At 46.3% G+C, this 26,112-nt stretch overlaps 1 protein-coding gene across 2 annotated transcripts in view; it reads right to left on the bottom strand.

Annotated features, from left to right (window-relative positions):
• The window catches only part of LOC134994354 (piwi-like protein 1), a 549,333-nt gene that overhangs the window by 37,471 nt on the left and 485,750 nt on the right, over positions 1 to 26,112 (bottom strand). For both annotated transcript variants that reach the window (XM_063950974.1, XM_063950975.1), the window contains 4 exons: positions 23,570 to 23,757; positions 2,718 to 2,790; positions 2,415 to 2,615; positions 523 to 626 (listed from right to left, as the gene is read on the bottom strand). In XM_063950974.1, the coding sequence (XP_063807044.1) occupies positions 523 to 626; positions 2,415 to 2,615; positions 2,718 to 2,790; positions 23,570 to 23,757 (566 nt within the window). The remainder of the gene's footprint in view (positions 1 to 522; positions 627 to 2,414; positions 2,616 to 2,717; positions 2,791 to 23,569; positions 23,758 to 26,112) is intronic.

Raw genomic sequence — 26,112 nt, 5'->3', positions numbered from 1 at the left:
CGCGCCCGCCCAGTTCACCTGTCAATCACCGCCGGCTGCCGCAGCATGTGTACGGGCGGTCGGACGACCGCCCCGTACACACACAGCGACGGGCCAATATATCTGTAGATATATTGGCCGTCGGCTGTGCTCCGCGGCCGACGCGATACGTCTGTGAACGACGGAGTTCACAGACGTATCGCCCGTACACACTGGCCGACGGTCCCGCGATGTATCGGCCGTTCAAGAGAACGACCGATACATCGACCAGTGTGTACGGGCCTTAAGACAAAACTTTGTAATCTATGCCCATGTTATTGGGTTTTCTGGATCTATTCAATTACTCTGGGGCGGACGCTGCAAATATTGGGGTTGGGGGTAAGAGATGATAAATGTTACATCCCCATCTCCTGTCCATGCGTAAGTTAGTGGACGTAACCAAACGGCACATAGAGGGAGTTGTGCCTCAGTAGCGGGGGATGGTAGTAGTATCATGACACTTCATAAACAACTATTTAATGTCTATTTGGCCGACAACATTACCGAGTCATCCCTTTGTTCATACTGGCAACAAAGCCAGCAATCGATCTTCGTCCGGATAAGGTATCGTGGTAGCAATCAATCCCAACTATCATCATTTTGTCCACCTATAAACAAAACATGACGGATTCTGGTTTGTAATTTCGTAACATTAAAGGACCATGAAAAGTGCAACGTGTCCATATAGGGATGAATCTGTTCTTATTGTTAAAAAAAAAAAAAAAAAACACATGTTGCTGACATAAGGGCTGGAGTTGACCATATACAGAGTGTACTGTATTTTGGGAAATGCAGATTCGTTTGCAATGCTGTTGCATCTCCGCTAGCGACAGAATAGGCGTACATGGGGCACACACACAGGCAGGGATAAGCGAGGGCGTGCTGGTGGGATTGCAGGCTCTGCAGAGTTGTGCGTACGTGGGGCACACACACAGGCAGGGATAAGCGAGGACGTGCTGGTGGGATTGCAGGCTCTGCAGAGTTGTGCGTACGTGGGGCACACACACAGGCAGGGATAAGCGAGGACGTGCTGGTGGGATTGCAGGCTCTGCAGAGTTGTGCGTACGTGGGGCACACACACAGGCAGGGATAAGCGAGGACGTGCTGGTGGGATTGCAGGCTCTGCAGAGTTGTGCGTACGTGGGGCACACACACAGGCAGGGATAAGCGAGGGCGTGCTGGTGGGATTGCAGGCTCTGCAGAGTTGTGCGTACGTGCGGCACACACACAGGCAGGGATAAGTGAGGACGTGCTGGTGGGATTGCAGGCTCTGCAGAGTTGTGCGTACATAGGGCACACACACAGGCAGGGATAAGCGAGGACGTGCTGGTGGGATTGCAGGCTCTGCAGAGTTGTGCGTACGTGGGGCACACACACAGGCAGGGATAAGTGAGGACGTGCTGGTGGGATTGCAGGCTCTGCAGAGTTGTGCGTACATAGGGCACACACACAGGCAGTGATAAGAGAGGACGTGCTGGTGGGATTGCAGGCTCTGCAGAGTTGTGCGTACGTGGGGCACACACACAGGCAGGGATAAGCGAGGACGTGCTGGTGGGATTGCAGGCTCTGCAGAGTTGTGCGTACGTGGGGCACACACACAGGCAGGGATAAGTGAGGACGTGCTGGTGGGATTGCAGGCTCTGCAGAGTTGTGCGTACGTGGGGCACACACACAGGCAGGGATAAGCGAGGACGTGCTGGTGGGATTGCAGGCTCTGCAGAGTTGTGCGTACGTGGGGCACACACACAGGCAGGGATAAGCGAGGACGTGCTGGTGGGATTGCAGGCTCTGCAGAGTTGTGCGTACGTGTAAACGCACCTTCTACACCAGAGATAGGGTAAGAGCAAGTGCACAGTGAAGGTGAAAGCGGTAATGGAAGAAGTGTATGGATGGGGAAGTGACGACCACAGTGAAACGTACAACTCTGCATAAGGACAGATATATGCCTTTAGCTTTGAGCATGTAATGCAGGAGAAACTGTGGCTGGTTTGCGTTCAGCACCACATCAGCCGCATAATCACTTATTGAGTGAAACCCTTCACAAAGAGCTACAATGTAAAACGTGTAGATGGGCTGCAAATGAACCTTTGTAATTGGTCAGTAACACCCTCCTCTCTCATTACTGTATGTCACATGATCGGGTTTACAACAACAAGAAAGCACCATTTACATTTAACCTACATCCCAAACATTGATTCTTTTTAAAGATTTACATTCAAAAACAACCAATGAGATGCTCAGACTTCTTGGTGAATTTAGTCAGAATGTGAGTGTGAGTGGCACACTATCTGTGTGCGGCGACGGTCCATACCACAACGCACCGAGCAATCAGACCTGCTGCATGGGCCATGTGTCACACTTACTGAATGTAGATGCCTCTACATGTGAGTACTTACAGGTATCTCCACGCTCCACAGCTCCCCGCCTAGCTTACAGTTAATCTGCAATGCAATCTTTGAACAGACGGAAAGTAGAGTTTGGGGTTTGCTTAAGGTCCTGGCAATCACACACTGACTCGGGATGGGGGAGTCCAAGCACAGGAACTTCTTTATGGAGTCATATTTCATTTTATTATTACTGGACAGGACACAAACCACCTACACAGAAACAAAAACACACAACTCACAAACCGCAAATAAGAGGCCATTGTGCCTCAATGTTTAAAGGCACAGTACAAGGAATATTCTTTCCATACATACCAGCTCTGTGTGCTCTGTAATATTCTGCTGGAAGGCTTGTAGATAGCCACCTACTGTATCCTCAATTTCAACCCTAAAAATAAAATAAAAATGATTATATAGATAGAAACGTCCTTCTGTATCGACACACTGCAGGAGGATTGCTTATTTTCTGACCAAGACCAAATGACAGAACGCCGGGAAAGCAACTTTGCCAAAAGCTTACAACGATAGGATTTGAGTAACAATAGAAGAGCGTTAAGCAGGCCTCACCAACCTGTAGCACTCCAGCTGTTGTGAAACTACAAGTAGAGAATATGGGTTTGCAAGGGCAAAAGATAGAGGCAACTACGTGTCTTTTCTGGGGCACACTTCTGAATAATTTGATGAATTTGAAACTTAACTTTTATTATAATACACTTAATATAAGGAGAGGAACAGGTATAGACACACACACATTTCCGTATACATACAGAATGAGGTGATAACTTAAAGTGTAAGTGAAAATGTATTGATCCCTGTGTAGTATAATTTTCTTTCTATTATAGAAAACTATTTTAGGGAAGTTGTTCACTAAGGCTCAGAATATATTCCAATTTTGCACATAAAGGGTGGTATTCAAATGATATATCACGCCCAATCTCCTGTCTAAAATGATCCCCGTTATCGTGCATATCGCGCCCATAGTAATCAGGTTTAGCCGTGTAAAGGGTTGGGTGCTTTGCTACTCCAATGGTAGCAAGCTGAAATAATGGTACCACGCCCCCGAGGGCAGAAACAGAACGGGTGTGGAAAGGGGTGGAAAGAATTGAATCCCGCCCATAGACTCAATTGAGTAATAGTCTGATTGTTTAGGCGCCAAAATCGATATTTGTGAGAGAGAGTACCTAGTATTCCCTGGTGGTCTCCCATCCAAGTACTGACCAGGCACGACAGTGCATAGCTTCCAAGATCAGATGAGATTAGGCATGCCCAGTGTGGTTTGACCGTAGGTAACTATAATCCAACACTCAACATCAATACAACCACACAATCAAAGAGGACCCATCAGAGGCTTTCAATTGAGTATGGAAGATTAAACTTTCTATAATGCTGCAAAGAGAGCCGGATTAATGAGAATCGTATATAGATCCTCTGTGTTATATGAGGGATATTATTTCCAATTGCATTATATGCGTATTAATAGCTGAAAATATAACTGATCCAAATTTTTTTTGCAATGTACGCAGAGAGACGTATCTTGAATTCCTTTCATTTCTGCTTTCCTATCATCTGCAAGTGCATCGAATGACAGAATGAGAGAGTGAGCAGAGTTGGGAATTGGCTCTTAAGAAGAGAAGGGGAGCACTACTGCTGTCCTTTAGTGTCAGAAGAATAAAAGGTCTGTTGCAACGTCGCATTGCGGAGCCTCTTATGACTCACAGGATGAGAGAGTATTCCAGAAATTCTGTGAAGTGGTTATGAGAAGAATAGAATAAAATCAAAATAAGAATAGGAGAACTATATAAAAATGTGATTTCATTTAATTGTTGTCTGTCAGGAGTATAATCTCTGCCTGTGACAGACTGGAAAGAGGATCTTGTAGGCATTAAATCATTATGAATCACTGTATATAGTAATCAGGATTGGATGACATGGATCGCGACAAATCAAGACCTGTAGAGTTACACATATGCGAGATTAGTCACACTGGCAATCTGTTTGTTTTAGTCACACCAGCAATTAATTTCAATCAGTCGTGGATTGATGAATGAAAATATGTAGTACTGGTAGACTTACAGTCGATAACTATTTCTCCGAAGTCCACAGTATCCACAGGATAACATTGGGATATGAGGTAGCGTCACCGGAACGGCACCAATTGATCAAAAGCTTTAGGCTTCCCAGAATGCAACGGGCCAGTCTCCTATATCCCCGCCTCCTGGCTCATGCAATTCAGTTATTTTCCAAAGCTCAAGACAGGAGCATCATAGAGAGCCCTAATCAGATGAGAAGAACATACATGCACAATTCCATACAAAAAGGAAAAGGTTAGTAAGTATAAGGATCCTCAAATCAGGTGCGTCAGGGTGGGAACGCTGTGGATACTGTGGACTTCAGAGAAATAGAGTTACCGACAGTAACTAGTTATCTACCATAACTACATATCTCTCCTGCAGCGTCCACAGTTTATCTACAGGATAACATTGGGATGTCCCATAGCAATATTAGTGGAGGGGACGCTCCTGATTGGACAGGAGAATCCTTCCCCCCGAATGCAGCGTTCTGAGAGGCAAAGGTATCAAAGGCATAATGTCTAATGAATGTGTTAATGGAAGACCATGTGGCTGCCTTATATATCTGTTCAGCTGAGGCACCACATTGTGCTGCCCATGACAGACCTACCCTACGAGAAGAATGAGCAGAGACATTAACTGGAATAGGGATATCAGCGTGAGAATATGCTTCTGAAATGGTCATCCAAAGCCACCTTGCCAGTGTCTGCTTGTCAGCAGGCCATCCTCTCTTGTGAAATCCGTAGAGAACGAAGAGAGTATCTGTCTTTCTGATGGCACCGATTCACAGAGATCCTTAAAGCACGGACTACGTCCAATGATGTGTAACCCCTCCCTACTCGCTACTCCCTTGGGGAAGTAAGGTTACCACTAAGTACGGCTAAAGTGTGCCTCCACCCAAGCGGTTTTGAGGTGGGCTAGCTTGGGAAAGCCCTTAGGATGAAATGTTACTAATTTTGGTATACCGTAAGGGTAGTACAGTATATACTTTTACTTTCACCTTACCTATGTTCTTCTTTATTGTCTTCCAGACACGTACCAGTGAGTTTCTCCGGAATCCAGAGCGACAGGTAAGTTCAGTAAATAGGAATACCACACAACCAACCACTTTTAGTACTTATATTTTGTTTGTTCACAGTTATAACTATATCACTATAAACATTTCAATACTAATATACTCTATGTGTATACAATAATGTCTGCATGCACTACATAAAAAAAACTTGGAAACCGGTTATCACTGAAAAAAACCCCGGGACCCAAAATAGTACGTGTAACAGTTAGGCGTGCGCCAATGCAACACTTATTATTATTACGTTCCCTACCCTCGAATGGTTCGTTGGTGCGCACGTTGGGGCCCTGGAGAATTTGCGAAATAGTAGCTGAGTACTTTGGGATGACGATGATAATTATATATCCCAATGGTTATATAGTTTCTAGAAAGTGGTGAAGTTATCCTATATCTCCTATGGTCTCCGCCAAGGAGATGGCCCCTGCAGTGTAATCAATATCACTTGTCACCTCGATGCTATTGGCTGTTACCAGTATTGTTCCACCAGTACTGCAGATCCTCTCGGTGAGGGAGTGTGTTCGTGAATCCACTATACTCTACACTCTAACTAATGCATCGCAGCGAGATACATTTGTATGAGTTCAACATGGCAGTTCTCCTATACGGGGGAGCTAAGCAGTTTACAGTATATAGCTATGAGTTTCTAGGACCCCTATCGGGGTAGATAGTGCAGTAAGCTAGTAGATGAGGCTCACTTTCATGGCCTACCTCCCGTGATGTGGCTCCTCAGAGTTAATAATCTATAACGGAATGTTATTCATAGTTTCCATACATTGATCACTCAGATGGTGACTTGGGATCTACTATATGCCATGGGGGGGATTGACAATGAGTAACGTTTGAATTGGCTCTACCTCTGATACCGATTATAAGCTTATCCTCAGTGAAGCAGTTTCCCTGTGGTGCAGTGCACTCTCCTCCCGACACTAAGTCTCTCTCCTTGTGTCGGAGCTGCTAGGCTGGCTGACACTGACGAGGGGGGTAGCTCTATTGTGTCCTCCCCCTACTGGGCGACCTCCCAGCAGTTACTCACATCTCATTGCATGGCGCTATGTGAAAGGCAGACCTCCGTTGGACAGCTCCTCCCCCGGGGCTGCTCTGCAGGACAATGCTCCGGTGGTGATTCCTTCTCTCAGTGGCCACTTCTCTGATTTCGGGTCCTGCCACTTTAACTAGGGTACAAAGCTGAGTACATCCAAAAATGCTGCAATGTAAGAAACTTATATGGGGCGTATGTTACCGCCTCCTTCCTCCGTGTATAGCCGCCCTCAATCACTGTTCTAGGAGGGTTGGTCACCTCCCTGTAGGCGGATCCAGGCCGGAGCTCTCTCTCAGTGCCGCCCAGCCAGGACTCTCATTTCCGTGAGACGTCACTTGCAGCCGCCTACTCAGGCAGGGTTAGATACCGGGACCATCCTCTCTCCGGGACCCGACCACCGCACTATCCTCGGTTCCCTCCTCTGCTGGAGAGAGTCGTTGGGGAATCGTAACGCTGTGTAGCCTTATCAGCCGCTCGGCTCCGTCTCTCCATGCGTAGCTATCCTTGCTCTCTCCTCTCCTCAGCCGTTGCTGCTCTCTCGCTCTCACGGTAATAACCGTCCCCTTCCTCGCGCTGTCCTCTCCCCTCTCCAGCGCGCCAGTACAAGTACTCCTGCTCCCCGCACGAGAGGATTCTAGAAAAGTCCTTCCTCCAGTTTTCCAGCCCCAGAGAGCAAGGGTACCCTTGTTTTTTTCTGTTTTAAAGTTCAAAGGGATTAAAGTATGAACATACATATAATAGTCATCTTCCTATATTTACACTTTTGTTACATTATGCCCCTATGTCCAATAGTATCATAATACTATTTACACTCCTTATCAAGATGGTTATCATTATAGAATGAGCAGAGACATTAGCTGGAATAGGGATATCAGCTTGAGAATATGCTTCTGAAATGGTCATCCAAAGCCACCTCGCCAGTGTCTGCTTGTCAGCAGGCCATCCTCTCTTGTGAAATCCGTAGAGAACGAAGAGAGTATGTCTTTCTGATGGCACCGATTCACAGAGATCCTTAAAGCACGGACTACGTCCAATGATGCATCTCCCATAGAAAGGTCCGGCCCTTGGAAAACTGGAACTACAATTTATTTGTTAAGGTGGAACTTGGAGACCACGTTAGGTAGATATCCAGATTTAGTTCCGAGAGCTACTCTATCTGGATGAAAAATCAGAAAAGGAGAGCGACATAATAACGCCCCTAAATCTGATACTCTTCTAGGTAAAGCAATAGCCAGTAGAAAGAGAACCTTAGCTGTTAACCATTTAAGATGCACTTGACTCAGTGGTTCAAATGGGGCAACTTGAAGCGCCATAAGTACTAAATTTAGATCCCAAGGAGCTGTAGGAGGAACAAAAGGAGGTTGGATGTGAAGCATTCCTTGGAAAAAAGTGCGAACATCCTGTAGGTTAGCAATTTTCTTTTGAAACCAGTCAATGCCGACACCTGAACTCTCAAGGAAGCCACCCGTAGACCTTTATCCATTCCTGCCTGAAGGAATGCTAGGACTCTGGAAACTCTGAAGGACCTAGGGTCAAGCTTCCTGGCACTGCACTATTGAATATAAGCATGTCATATTCGGTAATAAATGCGAGCAGAGGATGGTTTCCTTGCTCTAAGCATTGTTTGAATTACCTGTTGTGAAAATCTGTTTGCTTTCAGGATGGAAGTCTCAAGAGCCACGCTGTCAAAGACAGCCGATCCAGGTGCTTGTAATAACAAAGACCTTGAGACAGTAGATCTGGATGTTGAGGGAGTAGAAACGGAGTATCCGCCGACAGCCTCTGTAGATCTATATCTATATGATCTTCTAGGCCAAGCCGGAGCTATTAGTATCATGGCACCCTTTCCGCATCACCCTGGGCAACAGGGCGATCGGTGGAAACACATAGGCTAGACGAAAGTCCCATCTCACTGACGGAGCATCCACAAAGGTCGCTTTGTTCTTGACTCGTATGAGAGAACTTTGCTGTTCTGACAAGAAGCCATGAGGTCTATCTCCGGCAGATCCCACTTGTTTACCAGAATCTTGAAAACCTGTGGGTGTAAAACCCATTCGTTTGCATGAATGGCGTGTCGACTTCCCAGTTTAGGACTCCCAGAACAAACAATGCGGGCAAGGCCGGATGATGAAGTTCTTCCCACCTTAACGTGTGGCTTACCTCCTTCATTGCATTTTGGCTGCCAGTTCCTCCCTGATGATTGAGGTACTGCTGTTGCATTGTCCGAGCAAATCTGCACCAGTATTCCTTGAAGTACGTATGTCCTTTGCCTGAGTGAGTGCCATATATACGGCACGAAGTGCCAATATATTTATTGGTGGGTAACTTTCTTTCTTGGTCCACTGCCCCTGGAAGCAACACTTTTTTGACACTGCTTCGCAGCCCTAAAGACTGACGTCAATTGTCAGAATCTCCCACTCTGAGATCCAAAAGGGTCGCCCTTTGTCCAGATGGGATGTCTGTAGCCATGAGTCTAACGACCTCCGTACTTCCAGAAGGAGGACCACAGTGAGTTTTTATCGTCTGATGTAGACCATTCCATCTGGAAAGAATCAGACGTTGAAGAGGCCTTGAGTGGAATTGAGCATATTCCACCATGTCGAACGCCGACACCATAGATCCCATCAATCGCATTGTTGCATGAGTGTATACTCTTCGACTGTGCAGTAGCTCCTGAATCCTTGTCTGTATTGTGGATATTTTGTTCAGAGGTAGAAAAACTCTCTGAAGCCTGGAATCCAATACAGCCCCTAGGTGCGTCATGCGTTGGCCCTGCAGAGCTTCCTGGGAATGAGCCAGGATTAACAGGTTGTCCAGGTATGGGAAAATTCTTATCCCCTGATGACAGAGATAAGCCGCCATCACCACCATAATTTTGGTGAACACTCTTGGAGCTGTAGCCAGTCCAAATAGTAGGGCCTGAAACTGAAAGTGTTGCCAGAGGATAGCACTGATGGGACGGTGCTAGAGGTATATGCAGGTAAGCATCCTGGATATCTAGGGATACCATAAAATCCTCCAGCTCCATATCCAAGATAATGGAATGTAAAGTCTCCATATGTAAATGAGGCACCCAAATGTATTTGTTCAGAGCTTTGAGATTGAGAATGGGCCAGTATGACCCATTCGGTTTCTGTACTAGAAACACGTTGGAATGGAAACCTTGTCCCTGTTGAGCAGGAGGGACCGGTACCATCACCCCTGATTTAGCAACTTCTGAACTGCCTCCTGTAAAGCCCTGGCCTTTGTTTCCACAGACGACGGGCTGGTACAAAAAAAAATCTTTGCGGAGGATGTTTCTTGAATGCAAATGCATAACCATGAGATACCGCTTCTTGCACCCAGGCATCTGTGGTGGACTGCTGCCAGGTCTGTGCAAATAGAAGACGTCGGCTTCCCACCCTGGGGATCCCCAGGTGGAGGCCTGTGCCATCAGTCTGATGGCTTATCCTCTGGTTTGGAAGCATGCCTTCTGGTAGCCAAATGCTTTTTAGTCTTTCCAGACTTATCTGATTGGGACTGTTTGCTGTAACCCTCTCCTTTCGCTTTTCCTTGGGTCCGAAAAGCTGGAAAATTAGGTTTAGACTTGTAAGTAGAAGGAAACTTCACTTTCTTAGAGTCTGCTTCTGACTCCAGAATATTATTTAACTCTTTACCAAAAAGAATATCTCCAGCAAAAGGCAGCTTCCATGTACGTAGCCAGACAGATCTGCGTGCTGCTGATGCCTGAGAAACTACTATAACCATATCCAAGGCTGCTTCTTCCATAAAGACAGCTGCTTGTTTAATATGTGCAATATGGGACTTTTGTTCTCTAGACGCCAAACCGAATGACATGCGTATCTACCTTGGGAGCAACCTCCCTTTTCAAACAATTCCCAGCCAGAAGAGGATAATGAGAATTACATTTTTTGGGAATTCTGAACTTTTTAGTGGGTGTAACCCATGCCTCTTGCATAATTTACATCAGCTGTTCTGACTCTGGAAATTCAGTTCTGACTGTTTTGGGATGTTTAAACACAGGTGCCTTGGATTTTAACACAGGCTCTGCTGCCTCCACTAAGGATAGAATGGCTTTCATAACATTAATTAGCTCAGGTACATCTACTGAGCTGGGACCTTCATCCTCGTCTCTGCAGACGAAGAATGCGAGGAACCATCCTCATCCTCTGAAGTGTCCCCTTCTGAAACATGTGTAGACTGTGAAGATGTTGTTTCATGTCTGTGCGATTTACTTTCCATAGGTCTTTCAGACTGTTTTTGTTGAAAGGCTGCAGATTCCTGGACTGGAAGTGATAATACCCAGGGGGAATGTTGCATGTAAGGGTTAACTGGGTAACCTATCCCTGGTATGGGAGCTGGCATTATCCGCTCAGCTATACTGGATAATGTTTGTGCAAATGAAGCCCATGGGGGTTCTCTTTGTACTTGAGCCTGCCTTGGATTAATAAGGAGGCTTTGGTGAAAGCTATAACAATTCGCACATAATCCATTTTGTACCAGATCATGACAAACATGATATCAATGTTAGTGCTGCTGTGGAGAGTATCTTCCTCACCCTCACCTCTCAGACATGGTAAAAAAATCACACACCTGTATGGTGTTAAAAACACAATTTGTGACTGTTTTAACTTTAAGCTTGCTAAAGTGATATGCAATCTGATCCCTCTCTGCCTTGCACCAGCATTGAGGATCGGACTATACAAAGACAGCAGAACTGACAGAAATATAGTATAGTATAGAAAAAAAGTCAGCAGCCGCACTAGCAATCAGTCACAAGTTCTACATTAGTAAAATAAGCAAAATGAGCATATATTCAACTACAGATACATTTCAGGTATATAGTAATAACAGGACTTTTAACCTATTCAGTTACACAGCAAAAGAAACAGCAGCAACAGTTTATCAGACTCATATGCATCAGGCACTTATCCAACTACTCGTATCTCCAATGGTAAGTAGAGACATAGTGCTGTATCACCTGCCTCAGGAGAGTGGTATACAGGGAGACTTAACCCAGCTTCCCGGATCCATCAATACGTTATTCAACGCTGAGTGGATCCAGACGCAAATAGTGAACGCCGACGCCCAAGTGAACACATATGATCGGTGAACACAGACGCCCTACTGAACACAGATGCACCAGTGACACAGCCGCCTATGCTGCGACAGGGACAGTTAGATATCTAGCGTCTCAGACGAAAGCGGGAAATCCATTCATGGCGGGAAACTCGGAGGAAACTGGCCATGAACCGGGGGAGGCGCAACCAGGGGAGTGTCTTGCTCCCCACTGCTGACATGAATACCAGGGATCGCGGCCTCATACTAACCCCTGGAGCCTATGATCCCTGAGGCCTAGCGCTGGTGCACCCAAGGTGGCAGCCGCATCAATGACTGTTCGGTAGTCTTCATCCCGAAAAAAGTGCGGCTATCTCTCGCGTCTCCCCTGCTAAGCGGAACCGATGCCTTACCTTCTCCCCGTGCTCCAGCCACAGCCTGGTAACATCAGCTGGACTTGCTAGTACATCCACACAGACACCCGCCGAAACAGTACTGTACACGTGGGTAAGCGTTGTCACGACCCGGTGGAGGGTTGATGGAGTGACTCTTTCTAAGGTGCATATACAACGCTTTTTAGAAAGATTGCTCAAAAAGAATAAGATGATAAAAATAAAAGAATAAAAAGCTCATAGCTGCAAAAAAACAGCAACCTCATGACCATGGTCTGGATCCTGCCGCACCAAACAAAAAACTGAATTGCCTGAGCCAGGACGTGGGGATATGAGACTGACCCGTTGCATTCTTGGAGGCAGAAAGCTTTTGATCGATTGGTGCCATTCCGCAGACGCTACTTCATTTCCCAATGTTATCCTGTGGATAAACTGTGGACCCTGCAGGAGAAAGAGCCCCATTTTTTGCGTGCACACATGATACTGGCTCTTTGACTTCACTACAGATATTTTTGGGCTTGTTGACTGACTGGTTGGCCACCCCTTACCTAATGAATCTGTAAAACTAGTAATTGTGTGGAGTAAAGACCAGGTGGATGCACCAGGTGGTGCAATGGATGCCACCAAAACTCTCAAACTTATTTCTTGCTTAGACTATTGCAAGTTCCTCCCCTTTGGCCATCCTCTCACTTTTCTCCCCACCGCAATGAACCCTGTAACCCGTTTCAGTTACATCGCTTGCCACTCCGTGTCAGCCTCCTCCATCCACAAACTGCTTCACAGAATACACAGATTGTCTAGACTTCACCACTTATAACACTGTCACATGCTCACACCCATCTAAATTTCTAACATGATTTCAGTCGAAACTCCCTCCTGCCTTCTTAGCTACTCCACTGCCTGCCATCTGGTCATCTTCTCTCACTTACATGACAGGTCTATTGCAATGTTTAAGAGTGTCCGTGGCATGTGGTACCCAGTGGTTAAAGTGGGCCGGAACTGCATTCCGTCACCTCTAATTGCAGGCGGAACCAGTTCCGCCTCCGCCCGGCCACAGCATCAGGTCCCTGCTGCATTGTGAAGTTGGGTGCAGCCGCCAGCCAATCCCTGCTTGCGAACTGGCTGCAGCACCAATCTAAAGAAGGGGCAGCTTTTTCAAAGTCTGGTGTGAGCCAATTACGGCTCGCGGACCGCCAGCCAATGAGAAGCTGCCAAGTGGCATTTAGTCCGTCGCGCCCCTACTCTCCTGGCTGGGGGCAGCAGCAGCCTCTTTACACGGCAGCAGTTACAAGCGGCTGGGACTCAGAGTCACTGAGACTCACACACCCCTCTACCAGCCCACAGCCAGGAAAGCGCCACACGCAGCCCACCCAGCGACAGCTCCCCGCACACACAGCCCAGCAAAGTCACCACCCCCATGTGCCAGCATGTTGAACCTGGGGACCGAGGAGCAAAACGCCAGCTGCCTGGTCTCAAGAAAAGGATCATCCTGGCAACGGCTATAGTAAGAGTGGCAGTGCCCACACAGCACCCCTCTTCACTCTGACTGGCACACTCCCTTCTCTCTCTGCCTGCCATTTTGTTTCCTAAATTCTAGCCTCTGGTTTTTCCTCCACAATTCCAATGTGTGTCTGTGTGTATATTGTATGTGTTCTTCTCTCCCTCCTTTTTCACAGAACGCCTCCACTTTTCTCTTCTTTACTGCGTCACATGAACTGAATAGTGAAGCAAACTTGCAGATTGTGAATGAATTCAGGTAAATGCTAGTAGCTCCAAAAGCAATATTCATAGGTTGGGCGGTATACTGTAGCTAGTTAGCTGCCTGTGGGACATCTGTTGCAGCCACTGTGCAGGGCCATAGTAGTAGAGTTAGGCTTGCTGCTTGCTTGTATAATCCTACTGTGTGGTGTAATATTAATCACAAGCAATGTACTCAGGGCCGTTCCGACCATTACATCAGGTACACAGCCATGTAGAGCACCACACTGTGAAGGGAACCGCTACTGTCTTCTCCATCCCCAGACTGCTAGCTGACCATAGTGCGAAGCTCCCAGAAGATTGTGGTACTGTGAGGCAGTATTTTGAATTGGGGGTACTTTTGTGTGGCCACGCCCCTTCCGTATGAGACCACACCCCTTTTTTGCGGCGAGCGCTAAGCGGGAGGGGTCGTGCGGGAGACGTGTAACCCCAACTCTCCAGGACCACTTTAAGCCCTGGTGGTACTACATTTTTAAGAACTTCCTTGCAACAGATGATATGCTGTGACATCATTTAATGGCATTCTCAGCTCCAGCACATTTAATTGGAAGCTCTGACTCACTCAACAACCAAAGTTCCTACAAAACTAAAGAGTGGCAGCCCTGATGGCGGACATTTGGCCCAACTTTCCAATTCTAAATGGTGACAGTAGGATCTCTGCGGATGTTGTTGACCTTTTCCAATCAGAGATATGACTGCGGTAACCTTGGAGGAAATCTGATGAATTAGCTAGTTAAGTGATACCGTAACTGTGTAGAACAGTGCAAAATGCACCACTTTGAAGGTAAAGACCAAGTCTTCTTAGTCCTTCATGCACAACTTACCTGCCATTAGCATCATTATTAGTCTCTGTAATGAATGTGTCTTACTGCTGTCGGGTGTTGAACAGCAGCCATAGAAAAACAATGTGCTTAGCAAGTATTAGGTTGGATTTTTTGCAGTTGATTAGTCTGTAGCACTCGAAGGTCTGGGCTGTCTCTGGCACATGGTACTGTAGCAATGTCAGTGACCGTGCCTTGAAAAAACAGATCATGCAGATATTGATAGACCGTTATCCCCTGTACCACAGAAGAGCAACCATAACTGCCATGATCATCATGAACACTGTTAGTGAGGTGCCGGGCTGAAAGGGCCAGAAATTATAGACAGTGGCCTTGAATTACAAATCTGAGTAAGCATTGCTGTTCTTCCCAGACCGGAACAAGCAAGTACACATCCAAGATGTCCATGTACTAATTTTGTTCCATGCTGTTCATGATAGAATGCAAAAAACTCCATCTTGATTCCATCCACTTGAAGTTGGGTGCTTTGGGTTTTAGTTCAAAATGGGCCATAATTAGCAAACTCATTTTTGGACCAACAAGAGATGACTGACTTGATCCCAATCTATAATTGTTTTCCAGGATTGGAATGTCTACCTATGAGAAAATTAATAACTCAATGGTTTATCAGACAATTGTTTTGTCCTCTCTCTGCGGAGACCAGTAGTGACCCCCCCACCCCCCAAAAAAAGTGGGGACCTTATGAGATCATTGATGTATTGCCAAAAGCTCTCTCCAAGACAACTGAAGTGTAAATGATCCACCACTCCTGTAAGAGCAGTAAAAAGACTCTGCAACAGGTTCTGCAAGGTCGGTAGCGTCTGTTAGTCTAAAGGTTTTGACAAAAAATCCTTGCCCCAATGAGTCCAGCATCAAGAACTGCTTAAGAGTACCCACCTTGAGGTGACTCCTACCTACAATAATCGGCATCCAAGCACAAGAGATCCTCCAGGTTCTAATTAGAGATGAGCGGGTTCGGTTTCTCTGAATCCGAACCCGCCAGAACTTCATGTTTTTTTTCACGGGTCCGAGCGACTCGGATCTTCCCGCCTTGCTCGGTTAACCCGAGCGCGCCCGAACGTCATCATGACGCTGTCGGATTCTCGCGAGACTCGGATTCTATATAAGGAGCCGCGCGTCGCCGCCATTTTCACACGTGCATTGAGATTGATAGGGAGAGGACGTGGCTGGCGTCCTCTCCGTTTAGAATAGATTAGAGAGACACTTGATTTACTAATTTTGGGGAGCATTAGGAGTACTCAGTACAGTGCAGAGTTTTGCTGATAGTGACCACCAGTTTTATTTATAATCCGTTCTCTGCCTGAAAAAAGCGATACACAGCACACAGTGACTCAGTCACATACCATATCTGTGTGCACTGCTCAGGCTCAGGCCAGTGTGCTGCATCATCTATTATCTATATATAATATTATATATATCTGTCTGACTGCTCAGCTCACACAGCTTATAATTGTGGGGGAGACTGGGGAGCACTACTGCAGTGCCAGTTATAGGTTATAGCAGGAGCCAGGAGTACATAATATATTATATAGTGAGTGACCACCAGACACACAGTGCAGTTTATTTAATATATCCGTTCTCTGCCTGAAAAAAGCGATACACACAGTGACTCAGTCAGTCACATACCATATCTGTGTGCACTGCTCAGGCTCAGGCCAGTGTGCTGCATCATCTATATATATTATATATCTGTCTGACTGCTCAGCTCACACAGCTTATAATTGTGGGGGAGACTGGGGAGCACTACTGCAGTGCCAGTTATAGGTTATAGCAGGAGCCAGGAGTACATAATATTATATTAAAATGAAACAGTGCACACTTTTGCTGCAGGAGTGCCACTGCCAGTGTGACTAGTGACCAGTGACCTGACCACCAGTATATATAATATTAGTAGTATACTATCTCTTTATCAACCAGTCTATATTAGCAGCAGACACAGTACAGTGCGGTAGTTCACGGCTGTGGCTACCTCTGTGTCGGCACTCGGCAGCCCGTCCATAATTGTATATACCACCTAACCGTGGTTTTTTTTTCTTTCTTTATACATACATACTAGTTACGAGTATACTATCTCTTTATCAACCAGTCTATATTAGCAGCAGACACAGTACAGTGCGGTAGTTCACGGCTGTGGCTACCTCTGTGTCGGCACTCGGCAGCCCGTCCATAATTGTATATACCACCTAACCGTGGTTTTTTTTTCTTTCTTTATACATACATACTAGTTACGAGTATACTATCTCTTTATCAACCAGTCTATATATTAGCAGCAGACACAGTACAGTGCGGTAGTTCACGGCTGTGGCTACCTCTGTGTCGGCACTCGGCAGCCCGTCCATAATTGTATATACCACCTAACCGTGGTTTTTTTTTCTTTCTTTATACATACATACTAGTTACGAGTATACTATCTCTTTATCAACCAGTCTATATATTAGCAGCAGACACAGTACAGTGCGGTAGTTCACGGCTGTGGCTACCTCTGTGTCGGCACTCGGCAGTCCGTCCATAATTGTATATACCACCTAACCGTGGTTTTTTTTTCTTTCTTTATACATACATACTAGTTACGAGTATACTATCTCTTTATCAACCAGTCTATATATTAGCAGCAGACACAGTACAGTGCGGTAGTTCACGGCTGTGGCTACCTCTGTGTCGGCACTCGGCAGCCCGTCCATAATTGTATATACCACCTAACCGTGTTTTTTTTTTCTTTCTTTATACATACATACTAGTTACGAGTATACTATCTCTTTATCAACCAGTCTATATTAGCAGCAGACACAGTACAGTGCGGTAGTTCACGGCTGTGGCTACCTCTGTGTCGGCACTCGGCAGCCCGTCCATAATTGTATATACCACCTAACCGTGGTTTTTTTTTCTTTCTTTATACATACATACTAGTTACGAGTATACTATCTCTTTATCAACCAGTCTATATATTAGCAGCAGACACAGTACAGTGCGGTAGTTCACGGCTGTGGCTACCTCTGTGTCGGCACTCGGCAGCCCGTCCATAATTGTATACTAGTATCCAATCCATCCATCTCCATTGTTTACCTGAGGTGCCTTTTAGTTGTGCCTATTAAAATATGGAGAACAAAAATGTTGAGGTTCCAAAATTAGGGAAAGATCAAGATCCACTTCCACCTCGTGCTGAAGCTGCTGCCACTAGTCATGGCCGAGACGATGAAATGCCAGCAACGTCGTCTGCCAAGGCCGATGCCCAATGTCATAGTACAGAGCATGTCAAATCCAAAACACCAAATATCAGTAAAAAAAGGACTCCAAAACCTAAAATAAAATTGTCGGAGGAGAAGCGTAAACTTGCCAATATGCCATTTACCACACGGAGTGGCAAGGAACGGCTGAGGCCCTGGCCTATGTTCATGGCTAGTGGTTCAGCTTCACATGAGGATGGAAGCACTCAGCCTCTCGCTAGAAAAATGAAAAGACTCAAGCTGGCAAAAGCAGCACAGCAAAGAACTGTGCATTCTTCGAAATCCCAAATCCACAAGGAGAGTCCAATTGTGTCGGTTGCGATGCCTGACCTTCCCAACACTGGACGTGAAGAGCATGCGCCTTCCACCATTTGCACGCCCCCTGCAAGTTGCTGGAAGGAGCACCCGCAGTCCAGTTCCTGATAGTCAGATTGAAGATGTCAGTGTTGAAGTACACCAGGATGAGGAGGATATGGGTGTTGCTGGCGCTGGGGAGGAAATTGACCAGGAGGATTCTGATGGTGAGTTGGTTTGTTTAAGTCAGGCACCCGGGGAGACACCTGTTGTCCGTGGGAGGAATATGGCCGTTGACATGCCAGGTGAAAATACCAAAAAAATCAGCTCTTCGGTGTGGAGGTATTTCACCAGAAATGCGGACAACAGGTGTCAAGCCGTGTGTTCCCTTTGTCAAGCTGTAATAAGTAGGGGTAAGGACGTTAACCACCTCGGAACATCCTCCCTTATACGTCACCTGCAGCGCATTCATAATAAGTCAGTGACAAGTTCAAAAACTTTGGGTGACAGCGGAAGCAGTCCACTGACCAGTAAATCCCTTCCTCTTGTAACCAAGCTCACGCAAACCACCCCACCAACTCCCTCAGTGTCAATTTCCTCCTTCCCCAGGAATGCCAATAGTCCTGCAGGCCATGTCACTGGCAATTCTGACGAGTCCTCTCCTGCCTGGGATTCCTCCGATGCATCCTTGCGTGTAACGCCTACTGCTGCCGGCGCTGCTGTTGTTGCCGCTGGGAGTCGATGGTCATCCCAGAGGGGAAGTCGTAAGCCCACTTGTACTACTTCCAGTAAGCAATTGACTGTTCAACAGTCCTTTGCGAGGAAGATGAAATATCACAGCAGTCATCCTACTGCAAAGCGGATAACTGAGTCCTTGACAACTATGTTGGTGTTAGACGTGCGTCCGGTATCTGCCGTTAGTTCACAGGGAACTAGACAATTTATTGAGGCAGTGTGCCCCCGTTACCAAATACCATCTAGGTTCCACTTCTCTAGGCAGGCGATACCGAGAATGTACACGGACGTCAGAAAAAGACTCACCAGTGTCCTAAAAAATGCAGTTGTACCCAATGTCCACTTAACCACGGACATGTGGACAAGTGGAGCAGGGCAGGGTCAGGACTATATGACTGTGACAGCCCACTGGGTAGATGTATGGACTCCCGCCGCAAGAACAGCAGCGGCGGCACCAGTAGCAGCATCTCGCAAACGCCAACTCTTTCCTAGGCAGGCTACGCTTTGTATCACCGCTTTCCAGAATACGCACACAGCTGAAAACCTCTTACGGCAACTGAGGAAGATCATCGCGGAATGGCTTACCCCAATTGGACTCTCCTGTGGATTTGTGGCATCGGACAACGCCAGCAATATTGTGTGTGCATTAAATATGGGCAAATTCCAGCACGTCCCATGTTTTGCACATACCTTGAATTTGGTGGTGCAGAATTTTTTAAAAAACGACAGGGGCGTGCAAGAGATGCTGTCGGTGGCCAGAAGAATTGCGGGACACTTTCGGCATACAGGCACCACGTACAGAAGACTGGAGCACCACCAAAAACTACTGAACCTGCCCTGCCATCATCTGAAGCAAGAAGTGGTAACGAGGTGGAATTCAACCCTCTATATGCTTCAGAGGTTGGAGGAGCAGCAAAAGGCCATTCAAGCCTATACAATTGAGCACGATATAGTAGGTGGAATGCACCTGTCTCAGGCGCAGTGGAGAATGATTTCAACGTTGTGCAAGGTTCTGATGCCCTTTGAACTTGCCACACGTGAAGTCAGTTCAGACACTGCCAGCCTGAGTCAGGTCATTCCCCTCATCAGGCTTTTGCAGAAGAAGCTGGAGGCATTGAAGAAGGAGCTAAAAGGGAGCGATTCCGCTAGGCATGTGGGACTTGTGGATGCAGCCCTTAATTCGCTTAACAAGGATTCACGGGTGGTCAATCTGTTGAAATCAGAGCACTACATTTTGGCCACCGTGCTCGATCCTAGATTTAAAGCCTACCTTGGATCTCTCTTTCCGGCAGACACAGGTCTGCTGGGGTTGAAAGACCTGCTGGTGACAAAATTGTCAAGTCAAGCGGAACGCGACCTGTCAACATCTCCTCCTTCACATTCTCCCGCAACTGGGGGTGCGAGGAAAAGGCTCAGAATTCCGAGCCCACCCGCTGGCGGTGATGCAGGGCAGTCTGGAGCGACTGCTGATGCTGACATCTGGTCCGGACTGAAGGACCTGACAACGATTACGGACATGTCGTCTACTGTCACTGCATATGATTCTCTCAACATTGATAGAATGGTGGAGGATTATATGAGTGACCGCATCCAAGTAGGCACGTCACACAGTCCGTACTTATACTGGCAGGAAAAAGAGGCAATTTGGAGGCCCTTGCACAAACTGGCTTTATTCTACCTAAGTTGCCCTCCCACAAGTGTGTACTCCGAAAGAGTGTTTAGTGCCGCCGCTCACCTTGTCAGCAATCGGCGTACGAGGTTACATCCAGAAAATGTGGAGAAGATGATGTTCATTAAAATTAATTATAATCAATTCCTCCGCGGAGACATTGACCAGCAGCAATTGCCTCCACAAAGTACACAGGGAGCTGAGATGGTGGATTCCAGTGGGGACGAATTGATAATCTGTGAGGAGGGGGATGTACACGGTGATATATCGGAGGGTGAAGATGAGGTGGACATCTTGCCTCTGTAGAGCCAGTTTGTGCAAGGAGAGATTAATTGCTTCTTTTTTGGGGGGGGGTCCAAACCAACCCGTCATATCAGTCACAGTCGTGTGGCAGACCCTGTCACTGAAATGATGGGTTGGTTAAAGTGTGCATGTCCTGTTTTGTTTATACAACATAAGGGTGGGTGGGAGGGCCCAAGGACAATTCCATCTTGCACCTCTTTTTTCTTTTCTTTTTCTTTGCATCATGTGCTGATTGGGGAGGGTTTTTTGGAAGGGACATCCTGCGTGACACTGCAGTGCCACTCCTAGATGGGCCCGGTGTTTGTGTCGGCCACTAGGGTCGCTAATCTTACTCACACAGTCAGCTACCTCATTGCGCCTCTTTTTTTCTTTGCGTCATGTGCTGTTTGGGGAGGGTTTTTTGGAAGGGACATCCTGCGTGACACTGCAGTGCCACTCCTAGATGGGCCCGGTGTTTGTGTCGGCCACTAGGGTCGCTAATCTTACTCACACAGCTACCTCATTGCGCCTCTTTTTTTCTTTGCGTCATGTGCTGTTTGGGGAGGGTTTTTTGGAAGGGACATCCTGCGTGACACTGCAGTGCCACTCCTAGATGGGCCCGGTGTTTGTGTCGGCCACTAGGGTCGCTTATCTTACTCACACAGCGACCTCGGTGCAAATTTTAGGACTAAAAATAATATTGTGAGGTGTGAGGTATTCAGAATAGACTGAAAATGAGTGTAAATTATGGTTTTTGAGGTTAATAATACTTTGGGATCAAAATGACCCCCAAATTCTATGATTTAAGCTGTTTTTTAGTGTTTTTTGAAAAAAACACCCGAATCCAAAACACACCCGAATCCGACAAAAAAAAATTCGGTGAGGTTTTGCCAAAACGCGTTCGAACCCAAAACACGGCCGCGGAACCGAACCCAAAACCAAAACACAAAACCCGAAAAATTTCAGGCGCTCATCTCTAGTTCTAATATAAAGGGAAAGGCAAAGACAGAGTCCAGAGTCTCTCGTAAGGAAAGTCTTTACACCTGCAATATCATCTGGAGGAGCTACTTAAACAGAAAGGAGCTGTATACATTACAATTTTGTGTGTCTCCTATATGTACTTTATAGTCACTACTGCTGATTGGACATACTTGATTTCACTGTATATTTTATTTTTGCATTAGTATACTTTTATTTGACTATTTTTACTTTCATTTTTATTATTGTTTATTCCGCTTATAAATCAAACCGGTCTATAGTCACATTTATATTTTATTACCACTACCCACACATTTATCTAACTAAAAGTGCTTCATTTGAATAATAAAATAAGGTTAAAATCCCCAGTCATCTCGCTCCCCTCCTGGGAGATATAGTCTGATCCATACAGAAATAAAGAATGAGAAAATGCAGGAGCACACTCCAAGCACTAAGAAAACTGATAATCAGAACAATGATAATAAACTCTACAATTTAGCATGGAGTAAAATTGAGGTTCTTTGCACAAATTTTAGCCAAAATTGTGAGCCCACCTATCTTGTCACAGTGACCTCATCAGATGGGCGACTAACATCCCTAATTAATTTGCTGTCTACATATTAGAATGGGCACTATGATAAATAAGACCTGGATAAATGTATATAATATGTCAGTATTAGGGATGTTAGTCACCCACCTGATGTGGTCACTGTGACAAGGTAGACGGGCTCACATTTTGGACAAAGATTATGCTAAGAACCTCAATTTTACTTCATGCTAAATTGTAGAGTTTATTGTAATTATTCTGATTACCAGTGTTCTTAGTGCTTGGAGTGTGCATTACATACACAGTAGCAATGTTTAGGATCGGAATGGAGGCGATCTTAAATAGGAGAGCTATTGGAGCATCTACCTTAGGTGAAGATTCCCACTTCCTGTATCCTCAGAGGATAAAGAGACTACAACCTGCAGGAGACTCAAAACTATGATCAGCTTGGTCTACACTTTGCATAAAAGTTATTACAGATTTCGAGGGGAGGACTGCGAGACAGCTCACACAAAATCCTCTACTCCCTGCTTTCAGCTGGTGTCCTCATCTGGGAACAGGTAATCCTCAGGGGTCAGACTTCAGCCACCTCTCCTTTTTCTTAATTTAGTGTGAGGACAACGCAGACTGATTCTTTCCAAGAATGAAGAACCATAGGAAGAAGATGCTTTCGCTGTCTAGTCACATTGGTGGATTCCATGATCTTTTGCAATGAAGAAAAACATGAAAACATACCCTGCACCAGCCTCACCAGCTCGTCAGGTCTAGAGCCCAAGGGGAAGAAGAATCCATGCCCCCATTTTATGAAGTCTGCTCAGCTCCCTAGAATGTATTAATAGCAATGCCACAGGAAGTGGGAAAACACGCTTCCAGTGCATCCAAAGGCTCTTTAAGGGTTAAGTAAGTCAGGAAAGCCTGCCATGCAGACTGCTATTAATGCAGTCATTATTGTACATTGTAGGAGGCCCCAGAAACTTCTAGTTATACAGCTGGTTGAGTGAGTGCATGTTTGCACATTTGGTAACAACAGAAGAGGTTGAGGACCATCTACATGTACTTTAACTCCATACTGGATGACCAGATTCACAGAACAAGGCCAGAATCAGATTTAGCTCTATCATTATTCATCTTTAGAATTAGATCAGACTTTAACCATGCTAGCTAGCACCTGCAGTCCCTGCCAAATGAACAGTAGAATAGCATCTTACATAATGGCTTTACTCATTCGGATTCCCATTTGCTGGGTGATTTTGTACAGGTTTTGCAGCAGAGCGTTTGCAGCATCATAATTTCTCCGGGTATAAACCAGCAGCCAGTTATTCAGGTCTCGGGTGCTGATCAGAGTCTGTCCTCTCACATCTCTGGACCAGTCTGCAAACTGAGGATTGTACTCTGCCTGCATGGGGCCACAGGAGAACGCAAAATCACTTCCCATCCAAATCATTTTCTTGGAAACACATTTAATGGGGTTATTACTGGTTGTATCAGACAAAGTATATGCCATACTAAGATTATGGTAATGTCTAATAATAGGATTTTGGTACCAGATAAATCCTTTTCTTTGAATCCACAGGGGGCACTGGAGTACTCTTGGGATATGGACGGGGCGTTAGCAGGGATAGGCAAATTTAAATAATAGGATTTTAATACTTACCGGTAAATCCTTTTCTCCTAGTCCGTAGAGGATGCTGGGGACTCCAAAAGGACCATGGGATATAGACGGGATCCGCAGGAGACATGGGCACACTAAAAAAAGACTGACTGGGTGTGAACTGGCTCCTCCCTCTATGCCCCTCCCCCAGACCTCAGTTATAGGAACTGTGCCCAGGAGAGACGGACATTTCGAGGAAAGGATTTTTGTTAAACTAAGGGCGAGAAACATACCAGCCCACACCACAACCATACCGTACAACCGGAGTAGCAGGAAACCAGATAACAGTATGAACTAACAACAGCAACAAGCTGAACAGAAGTGATACACAACCCACGTGTAACTGAAAATATAGTAACAATACAACTGCAAGTAACAGTCCGCACTGGGACGGGCGCCCAGCATCCTCTACGGACTAGGAGAAAAGGATTTACCGGTAGGTATTAAAATCATATTTTCTCTTACGTCCTAGAGGATGCTGGGGACTCCAAAAGGACCATGGGGTCTATACCAAAGCTCCAGACCGGGTGGGAGAGTGCGGACGACTCTGCAGCACCGATTGAGCAAACATGAGGTCCTCATCAGCCAGGGTATCAAACTTGTAGAACTTAGCAAAAGTGTTTGAATCCAACCACGTAGCTGCTCGGCAAAGATGAAGTGCCAAGACCCCTCGGGCAGCCACAAGAGGAGACCACCTTCCTGGTAGAATGGGCCTTTACTGACTTCGGCAACGGTAGTCCAGCCGAAGAATGAGCATGCTGAATCGTATTACAAATCCAGCGTGCAATAGTTTGCTTAGAAGCAGGATTTCCAATCTTGTTGGAAGCATACAGGACAAACAGAGCCTCTGTCTTCCTAGTAAGAGCCGTTCTGGCGACAAATTTTCAAAGCTCTTACAACATCAAGAGATTTTGGGACCGCCACAGCATCCGTAGTCACAGGAACCACAATAGGTTGGTTTATGTGAAACGAAGAAAACACCTTCGGCAGAAATTGTTGACGAGTACTCAATTAGGCTCTATCCGAATGAAAAATCAAATATGGGCTCTTGTGAGACAAAGCCGCCAACTCGGACCACCTTCTGGCAGACACCAAAGCCAAAAGCATGACCACTTTCCAAGTGAGAAACTTTAACTCAACCTTACGCAAAGGTTCAAACCAGGGAGACATAAGAAACTGCAACACCACTTCAAGATCCCACAGCGCCACGGGTGGCACAAATGGAGGATGGATATGCAATACTCCCTTCACGAAAGTCTGAACCTCAGGAAGGACGGCCAATTCTTTTTGAAAGAAAATAGATAAAGCCGAAATCTGCACTTTGATGGAACCCAATTTGAGGCCAGCATCCACGCTTGCCTGCAAAAAATGGAGGAAACGACCCAAGTGAAACTCATCCGCAGGAGCTGCTTTGGTTTCACACCACGACACATACTTTCTCCCAATACGGTGATAATGTTTTGCCGTAACCTCCTTCCTAGCTTTAAGGAGAGTGGGGATGACCTCCCTGGGAATACCTTTCCGAGCTAGGATTTGGCGCTCAACTTCCACGCCATCAAACGCAGCCGCGGCAAGTCCGGAAACACGCAGGGCCCCTGTAGTAACAGGTCCTCTCTTAGAGGAAGTGGCCAAGGATCTTCTACAAGCAATTCCTGAAGATCCAGATACCAGGCCCTCCGTGGCCAATCTGGAACGATGAGTATTGCCTGAACCCTTGTTCGTCTTACGATCCTCAGCACCTTTGGAATGAGAGGAAGCGGAGGGAACACATAGACCGACTGAAACACCCACGGAGTTACCAGGGCGTCCACTGCAGTGGCTTGGGGTTCCCTTGACCTGGAACAATACCTCGGAAGCTTCTTGTTGAGGCGAGACGCCATCATGTCTATCAGAGGAATTCCCCCAACGCCTTGTCACTTCTGCAACTACCTCTTGATGAAGAGCCTACTCTCCTGGATGGAGATCGTGTCTGCTGAGGAAGTCTGCTTCCCAGTTGTCCACGCCCACGAGGAAGACTGCTGACAGAGCGCTCACGTGCTGTTCCGCCCAGCAAAGAATTCTTGTGGCCTCCGCCATTGCCGCCCTGCTCCTTGTTCCGCC

The sequence above is a fragment of the Pseudophryne corroboree genome, chromosome 2 (genome assembly GCF_028390025.1).
Source record: "Pseudophryne corroboree isolate aPseCor3 chromosome 2, aPseCor3.hap2, whole genome shotgun sequence".
Taxonomy (NCBI): Eukaryota; Metazoa; Chordata; class Amphibia; order Anura; family Myobatrachidae; genus Pseudophryne; species Pseudophryne corroboree.
The sequence above is the reverse complement of the archived record's forward strand: the minus strand, read 5'-3'. Positions and strand labels throughout refer to the sequence as shown.